This window comes from Arvicola amphibius, chromosome 6 (assembly GCF_903992535.2).
Source record: "Arvicola amphibius chromosome 6, mArvAmp1.2, whole genome shotgun sequence".
NCBI classification, from domain to species: Eukaryota; Metazoa; Chordata; class Mammalia; order Rodentia; family Cricetidae; genus Arvicola; species Arvicola amphibius.
The window spans coordinates 156,792,594-156,804,008 of NC_052052.2; the positions used below are offsets into that span (position 1 = coordinate 156,792,594).

At 45.1% G+C, this 11,415-nt stretch overlaps 1 protein-coding gene across 1 annotated transcript; it reads right to left on the reverse strand.

Annotated features, from left to right (window-relative positions):
* Positions 1–5,410: 5,410 nt before the first annotated feature.
* On the reverse strand, positions 5,411–8,606 carry LOC119817544 (procathepsin L-like). Its single transcript, XM_038334854.1, has 7 exons — positions 8,481–8,606; positions 8,114–8,236; positions 7,869–8,018; positions 7,464–7,688; positions 6,796–6,958; positions 5,895–6,003; positions 5,411–5,510 (listed from the first exon to the last, which is right to left on the reverse strand). The coding sequence occupies exons 1-7, from the start codon at positions 8,604–8,606 to the stop codon at positions 5,411–5,413; spliced, it is 996 nt and encodes a 331-aa protein (XP_038190782.1).
* Between the last annotated feature and the right edge of the window lie 2,809 nt (positions 8,607–11,415).

An 11,415-nucleotide genomic window follows, 5' to 3' on the forward strand; every position in this document is an offset into this window, starting at 1 on the left:
CACACTACTTTGGCATCATGTCCATTTCTATGTCTCTTGGGCACATACATAGGTGGGAAACACACTCTGCTCTGACATTTTCCAATCTGTCCCGAATGACTGTGCCGCTTCGTTTCCCCACTCTTTTAAGAACATTTATCTTGATTCTTTATTCCTGTATGTTTTGCTGGCATGTAGGTCTGTTTTTCATGTATGTACAGTGCTCACAGAGCCTTGTTGGATGCTGGATCCCTGGGAAGTGGCGTTTCAGGTGTTTGTGAGCAGCTACACAGGTACTGGAATGAGCCAGGTTCTCTGTAAGAACAGCCAGTGTGCTGAGCACGGGGCATCTCCAGCCCCTTCCCTTACACTTTTAATAAAAAGGAACAAGACCTGCTGTTTAGATTTTTTTCTTTTTGAATACAAAGAGACTGAGCTATCCCTTTTTCTTTCTTATTAATTCTTTGACTTATTAATGAAAAGAATTGTTTCTATGAATGCTAAACCGACCACTTAAACACAGACTATTTTGAAACTTCTGTTTAGAAGCTTTTGCACTCACACATCTGCATCACAAGAGTGACTGGCAATGTGAGAGACACAGCCAGCAATGGCTGAAGTCAATATGCCTTAAAGCAACTCGTTACTCCTTACACTGCCTTTAGAAGGCAGGTAGCTCACGCCTGCTTCTGCTAGGCATAGCATTGAGGCATATGACTGTCTCCAAGCCTTGACTTCATCCAGTATTGAAGAAGGAATTCCTACAGCACAGTATAAATGGGAAGAATGCCAGAACCTCACATAGTTGTGTCAGAAATTAAGTAACACATTGATATAATCAGTTGTATCCCTGGTAAATCTTCACATGCTTGAGAAATGGAATTCCATCCAACCCCAAAGCACGTTAATACCACATTAAAATGGCGATGTTGAGAAATTGCTTACCATCCATCCTACTGCCATCTCATTTAGTGGCATTTCAATTGTATTTTAATAAATAAAGACGCTGAGAGTAAAACAGCCCCACTGGCCAGCCTTACAGACCAGGTAATGATAACACACACCTTTAATCCCAGTAGCCACAATCACACGTGCCTTTAATCCCAGTGCCATAGAAACCAGATGGTGCATGCCTTTAATCACAGTGGTGCATGCCTTTAATCCCAGCCCTGGAAAGGATTATAGGGAAAGGAAACAACCCTCAACACACAGTCTCATTCTGAGCTTCCTGGAGGCAGGATCGCCATTTAGGACTGAAGTCAAGGTAAGAACCAGTGTCTGGCTGCTTTGCTTTTTAGGTCTTCAGATTGAACCCCAATTTCTGTCTCTGAGTTTTTATTAATTGTGCTTCAGTCTCCTGCATTTGTCACCCACGGTTCTGCACTAACGCGGTGTTTAGCTCAGTCCGGGGAAACCGCTCTGTACCCATAACCACAGCACTCTACTCCACTGATGATGGTTGGTTCTCTCCACTTTAAAAACCGAGTGTTGTGCTTAGCTTCCCCTTCTACAGATTCCACAGAGAACTTCCAAATGGATTTGGGGTTCTCAATACATGTGTGAACATTTAAAGAATGCTTCTACTTCTCCTGGGAGAAGGGAGGCAGAAAGTCCCCGGATGTTGGCTTAGGGGAACATGCCTGAGACTACACTGGCAGTCTTGACTTTCCTTCAGCCAGGTCTCCAGCATCTCCGGTCTCTGTCTCCCAGAGAGATGGTACAGATGTTGGGGTGAGGAAGATCTTGGGATAAAGGAGAGTTGTTTGTTTGAGCCCTTGAATTTCATGCTGTGCACCAAGGGATTAACAAGGACCAGCAGCAGAGAAGTGTGTAGTTGAGTTGAAGTGGGGGGGGGGGGGAGGTCAGTATCTCCTTTCAATAATGTTTAAACTTTGCAATTCTTTTATTTTCCACTGACCTAAAAATGTAAGTAGTTTTCTCATTAAAGAATCCCCTAAACAGCAAGTTTTAATGTATTCTCTGTTCCCAGAGGGAAATTTAAAAAACTGTGGCATCTAGATGGTATTTTCTGTGTTTTTTTTTATTTTTTCAAAAGACATTACAGCCAAGTCTACCTTGTGCTTTTCATCTTGGATTTCTACCCAGATTGTAAGAGCCTATGATTGTCACTTGGCCATACCATAGCTCAACCTTTGTTTTTGAAAGTTTTATGGTTACAATTGAGCTGTAGAACCCTGAACCTTGGAAATAAGAGCCTGCCTGTTAACACGCACAGGTTGGGGTGGGGGTGGGGGTGGGAGGGTGGGGCCGTGTCGGAAGCTGCAACCTTAAAGTCTCCTTAGACACCACCAGACCTTGGGGTATTTCTCAGGTTCTACAATTTCATGTTTGTAGAATATACCAGGCTCTTTCTTTTCTTTTCTTTTTTTTTTTTTTTTTTGAGACGTGGCTTCTGGCTATTTTAGAACTAGCTCTGTAGACCAGGCTGATCTTAAACTCACAAAGATCTGCCTGCCTCTGCCTCCTGAGTGTTGGGATAAAAGTTGTGTGCCACCACTGCCCGGCTTATATCTAGGCTCTTAAGTGGCATCAAGTCCTCCAGACTTTCCTGTTCTGTCCCAGCTGTTACATACCCATGTCTGTCTTTATTTATTTATTTATTTATTTATTTATTTTTTTGGTTTTTCGAGACAGGGTTTCTCTGTAGCTTTAGAGCCTGTCCTGGAACTAGCTCTTGTAGACCAGGCTGGTCTCGAACTCACAGAGATTCGCCTGCCTCTGCCTCCCGAGTGCTGGGATTAAAGGCGTGCGCAACCGCCGCCCATAGCTCACTCCATGGTATGACTTTGATCTCTGTCTGGAACCCGCATGATGGGAGGACAGAGCCAGCCGCCACCAACTGTCCTCTGACATCCATGTGCTCACATGACATGAGGGTCCTCCAATATGTAAAATTGATAAAATAAAAATTATTAAAACATCCAAGTCTTCTTTTCCTGGTGGGCATACCGTTTTTAGTTTTCATTTAAATAATGTTGTAAGAAATATATTTGCACATATGTTTCCAAAGATTTCTCTAGCAGAAAAAGAATCCCCTACTGAATGCATCCTTCCAGCACTCACTCTCTAGACCAAGTCTGATTCTTTTAGCCTTAATTTTAGTATCCTCTTAGGAGATGTCCTAATTTCAAAGTACCATAAAAAAAAATCTTGGTATTATTTCATTATCATGATAATCATTAAAAAAAAACCTTAATGTGAACAATACAAGGCTGATTTAATTCTGTTCACTCCTTATAAAAATTGTATAAAACAAGAGTTAGTGATCTAATATGTAGCTGAAAAAGAAAAGGCAAATTAGTTGTGCATCATTGTGCAAGTAATTTGGATACTTTCTGTTTCCCATCTGCGAATAGAGAAATGTGCACAATGTCTTGTTTCTCTCCTGCATGGACTACGTGGAGAATTAAATAGGCGTAGCTGGACTCTCTGACTGTGATGAATTGATGTGGGCACAGAGTTGAAATGCTCCATCCAGGAAAAGAGGACAGAGCAGAGGGACAGGAGGCATACAAGGTCTGGGTGGGCCAGAAACTCCACCTTGTTTTCCAAACAGTAACCAGCCCCACAGTGAAGATCAGGAGCCACCTATGAACTGGGCTGGTGACCCCCAACCATACAATTATTTTGTTGCTACTTTGTAACTATAATTTTGATACTGTTATGAATTGTAATATAAATATCTTTTTCTCTCTCTTTTTTTGGAGACAGGGTTTCTCTGTAGCTTTGAAGCCTATCCTGGAACTAGCTCTTGTAGACTAGGCTGGACTCAAACTCACAGAGATCCGCCTGCCGAGTGCTGGGATTAAAGGCCATAGCCACCACTGCCCAGCTAATATAAATATCTTATATGCAGGAGTTCTGACAGTGGCCCCAAAAGGGATTGTGACCCAAAGGTTGAGAACCCCTGCTCCATGGACCAGCCTGCTCTTCCTGCAGGACCCTCCAAAGCATCTTGTTTTCAGTCTTCTGAGATGTATCTCTGAGGACATAAGTCTCATTGATCTTCCTCCATTTCTATGAGTGCCACTATTCCTTTGCAGCTGATCCTCGAGGTCCTGCCCCCCTCCCTCCACCGGGAGCAGCAGGGGGATAAAGCCCCCAGCCAGAGACCATTAGATACGGTTTATGTTTAGAGGCATGGGAGGGTTCAGCATTCAACACTGAGCACAAAAGTGAAATCTTAGAACATGCATCCCATAATATCATCAAAGTATGAAACTGGTAAATAGTTGTGTATTTATTCATAAAGAAGGAAAAGAAGAATGTGTGGCAAATTGTTACCAGTGATGTTGGCAATGGGAGGAAGTGGGGTCTGGCTGGAAATGCTAGATTTCAATATTGCATTTTTTTGTTACTCAGCATTATTTTACTTGAAGTGTCCCAGTGAGATATTGCTGTAGCAATAAAATTAAAGCATCTCTGCATATGCATGTATTTGGAAAGGGATTATATGTACAGAGAGAAACCCTTGTACTTTGTAAGATAATACCACACTGTGTATCATGTTTAACACTCCGTTTCCCCCCTGAGGTAGGAGACACATTGCCTCTCCAAAATTGTAGTGCCCTCCTCTTCAGGCCCAACATTTCTCCTGATTCAAAATTCAAAGAAATATATGTGGTAAAATTTTTCAAACCCTAAAAATAATAGACAAAAATCACGGAATGAACGGAAGTGATGGCTTTGTTCAGATATGCTTGAAAAGGTAGGCCCATGCCCACATCAGTGAGACAGCCCACTGTGCTACACCCAGGCCCACATTAGTGGGATAGCCCACAGTCCCCTACCCAGGCCCATGCCAGGGGACAGCCCACAGTGCCTCACCAAGGTCCACGTCAGCAGGACAGCCCATGGATCCATGCCCAGGGCCACTTCAGCACAACAGCCCATGGTGCCATTTGTGTGGATTAAAATAAATTCAATTTTCAAGAATTTTCATTTAGTTTTTTTTTTTTATTACTTGTTGCACCATGGTTGACGGTGACTACATAAAAGTCTGGAATGAACTCTGATCATGGCTGAAATCAATATTACCTGATGAAAAGTCACCCATCCTTTGCCCTAAACACCACTGCCACCTCCTCTGTGCTACTGAATCGTACATGTGACTAAGAGAAACTATAGCAACAAAGACTGGAGGAAGCCCCATCTATCTTCTAAACGTAGGTTTTATAAGAACTGTGTCCATCTTGTAAAAAAATCGAAATTTCATAACTTATTAATGCAAATCTGCTCACAGTAGCAGAGAGGCAGTCACATTTGACTGGAGAAAACTGTCCCAGAAGTCACATCGAGTGTGGATCCGCAGTGACTCAGGTGTCACTCCCGAGAGCAGAGGCTGGTCCAGGAAGGGGGAGCCCCCATCCTCTGTGCCATTCCCATTTCTTCCTTGTTGCTGCCCAGCAGCTCACACAGTGGGGTAGATGGCATACGTTGCAATTCCACAGTTGTTGTTGCGGTCTCGGGCCATCTTTATGTAGCCGTTCATGCCCCAACCTGCGCCCCAGCTGGAAGAAGAGCATGTTCGCCATTAGGAGGAAAGAACACAGCACAGAGGCTTCATGGCATTAACTCCCATGAAACAGAGACAGAGGCCACACTTAACAGACAGGATGGGAGAAGGGTCAACTCTTGGTCACTCGAGACTGTGAACCACAGCAGCGATAGGACAGGGCATCTTCCCACCCACATTTAGCTCAGAACCAGAAATGCATTCAAATTCCATCTTCACACTCCCCAAACCATGGTAGAGTCTTATCGTTACAAGCACCCCAAAACGTCTGTATTTAAAATACGTGGGGTAAATTGCTAACACCTGCACCCAAGTGCTATCTGACCAACAGTACTTTCCTTTAGTGTTTTCAACATAAATGCTCTTTGGTTATTTATACCTGTTCTTGACCAGCCAGTATTTCTTGCCATCTGATTCTTCACCATAGCCAACCACCAGGACGGCGTGATCCAGATCACTGCTGCTACAGCGTGACTCATAATACATGCCTGAGAGACAAAATCAAGGCCAAATGAGAGGCTCCAGTAATCCCTCTGTGACTGCTGTCACCCACATTAATGGGAGGATTTCTAATTTTGGTTCAATATCATACAGGTGGGAGTGATCCTGTGTTAGCAAGGCTTGGGGCACAAACTCTTTTAGGTAGCATAACAGAAAAAGGTTCACATAAGTCCTCAGGGAAAATACTTGCTTGAATGGTTGTAAGTGTGTCAGTCCATAGAAACCACATGAAAATACAAAATACAGGAATCAAGAAGGACCCTTGAGACTGAACTATCTATTTAAAATCTTAAAGATTCAGTAACTACAGAAAATTCAATAAAATTAAGACCTGCTGGGCGGTAGTGGTGCATGCCTTTAATCCCAGTACTTGGGAGGCAGAGGCAGGCAAATCTCTGAGTTCAAGGCCAGCCTAGTCTACAGAGTGAGTTCCAGGACAGGCTCCAAAGGTACAAAGAAACCCTGCCTTGAAAAAACAAAAACAAAACCAAAACTAAAGAAAGAAAGAAAGAAAGAAAGAAAGAAAGAAAGAAAGAAAGAAAGAAAAGAAAAGAAAAGAAAATTAAGACACATAAAACCCAATTTGCTAATTAAGAAAATGGATATCTATACATATGTTTGTATGCTTGTGGAATTGTGTTTAAATAATGTTCTATGGAAACAGCATAAATATTTCTCCCGTTCAGAATATTTACATCAGATGTTATATACCAACAAGTCAAACTCATGGCCTGTGTTGGAGACACATTCCCCTGATTACTGGAAGGAAGAACACTTACCTCCACTATAGAACCTGAAGGAATAGTGATGGGAATCAATTCCCACAGAGATGGGCCCCACCGTTGCCACGGCATTCAGTAGGGCTGCCTCACTCACTGGGATTTTCACATAGCCTGTGACGTTAGCTGCGGAATACTTAGGATTATACCTGCAGGGTCCGTTCTTTGAAAGACAAAGGTAAAAAAAAAAAGTCATGGTTATTGCCATCCACCTCCTGGGGACCCCGAGTCAAAACTCCACTCGGCTCCGCTGTCACCCACACAGGTGATCTCCACGTCTATACGCTTATAAAACATAAGCATTTCAGGACCTGAAAGCTGGTAGATTTCGGTGACTGGATGAGCTAGCCTTCGAGTCTTCAACAACACCCCACCTCTTCAATGACATGCCATGTATTCCTATAGATACTAGCTATCCAAAGCTGAGAAATCTGATCTATCTGTGGAAGGGTTTGCATGTACTCCATGGGAACACAAGTGGAGACAGCTACATAGAAGTCGTGGAATCAGACCAGCATGCACAGGCTGACGCTTGAACTGCGGCGCTTGGGGTTTAATAGGATGGATTCTACCATGGAAACAAGATCCGAGGACAGTAGGTTAACTTTGCAATTTTTCTGCTTTGTAAACTTGATCAGGAAAGACAACATCTTAGGATTTGTACTTACCCGCGCTTCATATGCGTAAGATGCCCTTGTGTCCAGGCCTCTGTTGTCCTTCACATACTGGAAGGCGTGCTCCATCAGGCCACCATCACAGCCGCTGCTCCCGTAGGACCAGGAGCAGTCCACGAGGTTCTGCTCACTCAGGGAAACCAGTCTGCCTGTTTTCCGGAACATCTGTCCTTCTAGGGAACCAGTGGCACTAAATGCCCAACAAGCACCACACTGACCCTAGAAAAGAAAGAAAGCTGTCACCTACAAAATTAACATAGATGTGTTTGACAGCAATTCCCTGAAACAATAATTTCACGATCAGTGAACTGCATGCTGCCCCAATAGTCAGCAAGACAAGGATGGCATTTCTTTGACGTGCTGGTGGACACTGACACCTAGCAATACAACATGCCCTACCTGGTTTTTCACAGGAGTCACATAGCCATGATCTCTCCAGTCCACAAACTTGGGGACATCGCCTAGCAGAGGCTCCTGGAACAAATCCTCCACCTCCTTGGATCCCATGCTTTGAAAGCCAGTCATCAATTCCCTGAATTCCGTATTGGTCTTCAAGAAAGGGTAAAGAAATCATTGCAAAGGAGAGATGGCTTACGAAGAGCTGAAGAGAGGAGATCCCCGTTCTGTTGTCCATGCGTACTCACCAAGTCCCCGAAGGCGTTCATCTCCATGCTGAAGTCATGCACTCCCTTGGCATAGTCCTCGTTGTGCATCTCAATCACCCTTCTGTTGTCCTCCCACACGGCTCTCTTCTGTCCTTCTTCGTGCTGGAATCAATACAGCGTGTGGTCATTCTACTGTATGCCCACTCCTCGGTCCCTCGTGGACCTGCTGCTACCGGTGGTGGGAACCCAGGGAGGCCGTACACCCCTGGAAGCCACAATCCTGTCCCCATGTCAACAGTGGTCATGCCCTGAAGAAACTGGCTTTCACTGCGTAAACTCTCTATACACTTGACACAGCCAGGACCATTGTCTCTGCGTTGCCCCTGGTAGTTTTTATGGTACCAACCATGCTGTATGTTTTCCCATGTCTTGTCTTCCATTCATGCCATTCGGCATCCAAACTGGGATCGTGCATTGGAATTGCTGAGACCACCCCCAAGCAAAGAGTGGCCAGGAAGAAAAGAGGACTCATGCTTCCAGTACCTAGAGATGGAGAAGAAATGAGACTATGAGCTCAGAAATTCTTCAGTCAACTCTTATTTCTACAGATGTTAAGGCCACTAGGGAAGAATAAAATTATTTTAACTATCTTAATGACTGTTGATATAGCTGAGAATGAGCCTAGCTTAAAACACAGATGAGCAAAAACATTCCCTGATTCTAACAACATGCAGAGCAGCTGCCCAGAGCGCCAGGGTTTGGACTGTGTGTGTGTGTGTGAATGTGTGTATGTGTGTGTGTGTGTGTGTGTGCGTGTGCGTGTGCGTGTGTGTGTGTGTGTGTGTGTGTCTACTGTGCATTTAGATCACCATAGGGTCTGGATGCATCCAAGGTTCAGAAGGTTAAAGCAACTACTTAAGACATAGTTGGCCCAGGTTTTGTTACCTGGATATTGAGGTATCCTATGCTAAGCACAACTTAAGCACAATGTGACCCCGTTACATACAATGAGATCTGCAAGACTTGGGTGGGGTCACAAGGCATCTTTTCTTGGCCGGTATACACCAGGAGTCAACTATGCCTTGCCCACTCTCCCTTCTGAAATGTTTCTGGAATGTCTTCTCTAGAGAGTCTTGGAAGGACGACAGGTAGGAATCTGTCTGCCCCACCACTGGGAAGAGCCTTCAGAATTCCCCTTCACTTTCTCAACGAAGAGGGCCCCGCGCGTGAGTACAGGTTGCTGTAGCCACCTACTCAGTGGGGACGCAAGGGTAGACGAATGCCAGGTTTCGGCTTTATGAGGGACTCTTCAGAAAGGGCCATGCCAGCAGACTCATGCCACATGCTATTCCTTGGGCACATGCCCAATGAGCCCAGAGGATTGTCCTTTTTGCATTTACATGAGAATGGTGATCTCTTTTGGGACAGCTTAAATAGAGGACAATTGGTACTTCCTGTACCTATGTAACCACTGGCAATCTACTAGGCTCTGCTCACTCAGAGGGAAAAGTTTGCCTGATGTCACGTTAGGGAGACTTGGCACACACCTGAGCTCCTGAAGATCTGGGGACGCCCCAGGATCCCCCTCCACCCTACTCCACATTCCCACACCAGGACTGTTAAGGTTAAGCTGATATTCCCATTCCTGAGGCAGCTGCCTGGTACAGCAAGGAGTCTCTAGGGTGCTCCTCCAGGGTCAGTTCCCAGACTGCCTTGGGAGAGCTATGGGGCTCACCTGGGATGTCCACCGCTGGGCAGGTGTTCTTCACAGTCTCAGGTCTTCCGAGGTTGCTGAGATCCCAGGCTCTGTCCCAGCTGCAGGTGGATCCAGGCTTTAAATCCCAAATCTGTGGCTCCAGGACAGTATCCCTGCCCAGGTACCCCTCCCTGCAATTGACTGGGTGGGCAATTGGGCTGACCTCCAGGCTGTGGGACCGCAGGCTCACACTGATGCTGACATTGATTTCCACCCTGTCCTGAGGCGCTGGGTATGGGCTGCGGGGAAGGAGCAGTGGGTCTCTACTCCAGGAAAGCAGAATGTGTGAGTCGAGTGCCAACAGGCAAAGTGCTTCCACAGGGCTTGGCCCTCGGCTCAGGACAGAAGGGCCTAGCTAGCTCTGGGTGGATTTCCATCATAATCCTACTTTTCCTTTAGAAGGAGAGATTTTGGTTAAATTCATTGTCAATGCTGCCCCATGAGCAATTATATTCTAGCCGAGTGTCTCCCCTTGATTCCACAGCTAAGCTGGGTCTCCAGGTGGTTGCAGACTCTGGCCTTATTCTCCTCAGGGTCAGGAAGGATGGCAGCTGGGTTTCTAAGAATCTTTAGGGGAAGTCAATCCCTAAACAGGGAGGGGATAGTCAAAGCAAACCTAGGAATGGACTGGGGTGAAGTGTGTTCTGAGACTCGGGGCTCTGGTACCTCATTCCATCCTGTCTGCTCTTTCTGGAGTCTTTCTTGTCTCACATCTTTAGCTACAGCAAAAGATGTCAGGTCTTAAACTGGGCGGTGGTAGCACATGCCTTTAATTCTGTCACTTGGGAGGCTGAAGCAAGAGGATCTCTGAGTTCAAGGCCAGCCTGGTGTACAAAGAGCTAGTTCTAGGACAGGCTCCACAACTCCAGAGAAACCCTGCCTCAAAAAAAAAAAAAAAAAAAAAAAAAAAAAACAGAAAATAAAAAGTTGTGAGGTCTCTGCACACACCCAGGTGAAGAACAGGGAAGTCATCAGGATTTAGGGTCTGCTTGAAGGGCAGATCTGAGCCTACGCTGTGGTCCCTCAGTCTCTGTCTTGGGGTTTCCTTTGGACATCTTGTGGGTGAGGAAACACTGCAAGTCTACAGTGTGCAGATGGAAGCTCTCGTCGCTGACCCACTAAGGAACATAATCCCAGCTCTTCTCCACTCTCATCCCTCACCTGAAGTACATTGTAGAGATAAGTTTTAGTGAAACGTCGCTGTGATCTTTCTCAAAAAACCTTTGCTAAGTCTGTTCTGAGATTTTTTTTTTATTAAAACATGAAGTCATGTGACATTCTTTTCATAAGTTTATTCCTACTTAGTACTCTATTTATAATTCATTTAGAAACAAACTCAGACCTATAACTTTCTCATTGTTACAGAAGAGGAACAGGAAGTGTGACCCTTTCATCAGCACATCCCTGGAATTAGGGACGGACACACGGTCTTGCCGCCGCCACCACCGTAGAGCTGCAGAGTTTGTTATTCTGTGTCCCTAAACTGAAAATCTGTTCTCTGTAAGTGTCTGCTCTCTCCCAAGTCCTGTGTCCGCCCCTCAGTTTTCTGTGTGATTTTGAGGACTGCTGCAGGATGAAGCTAGTA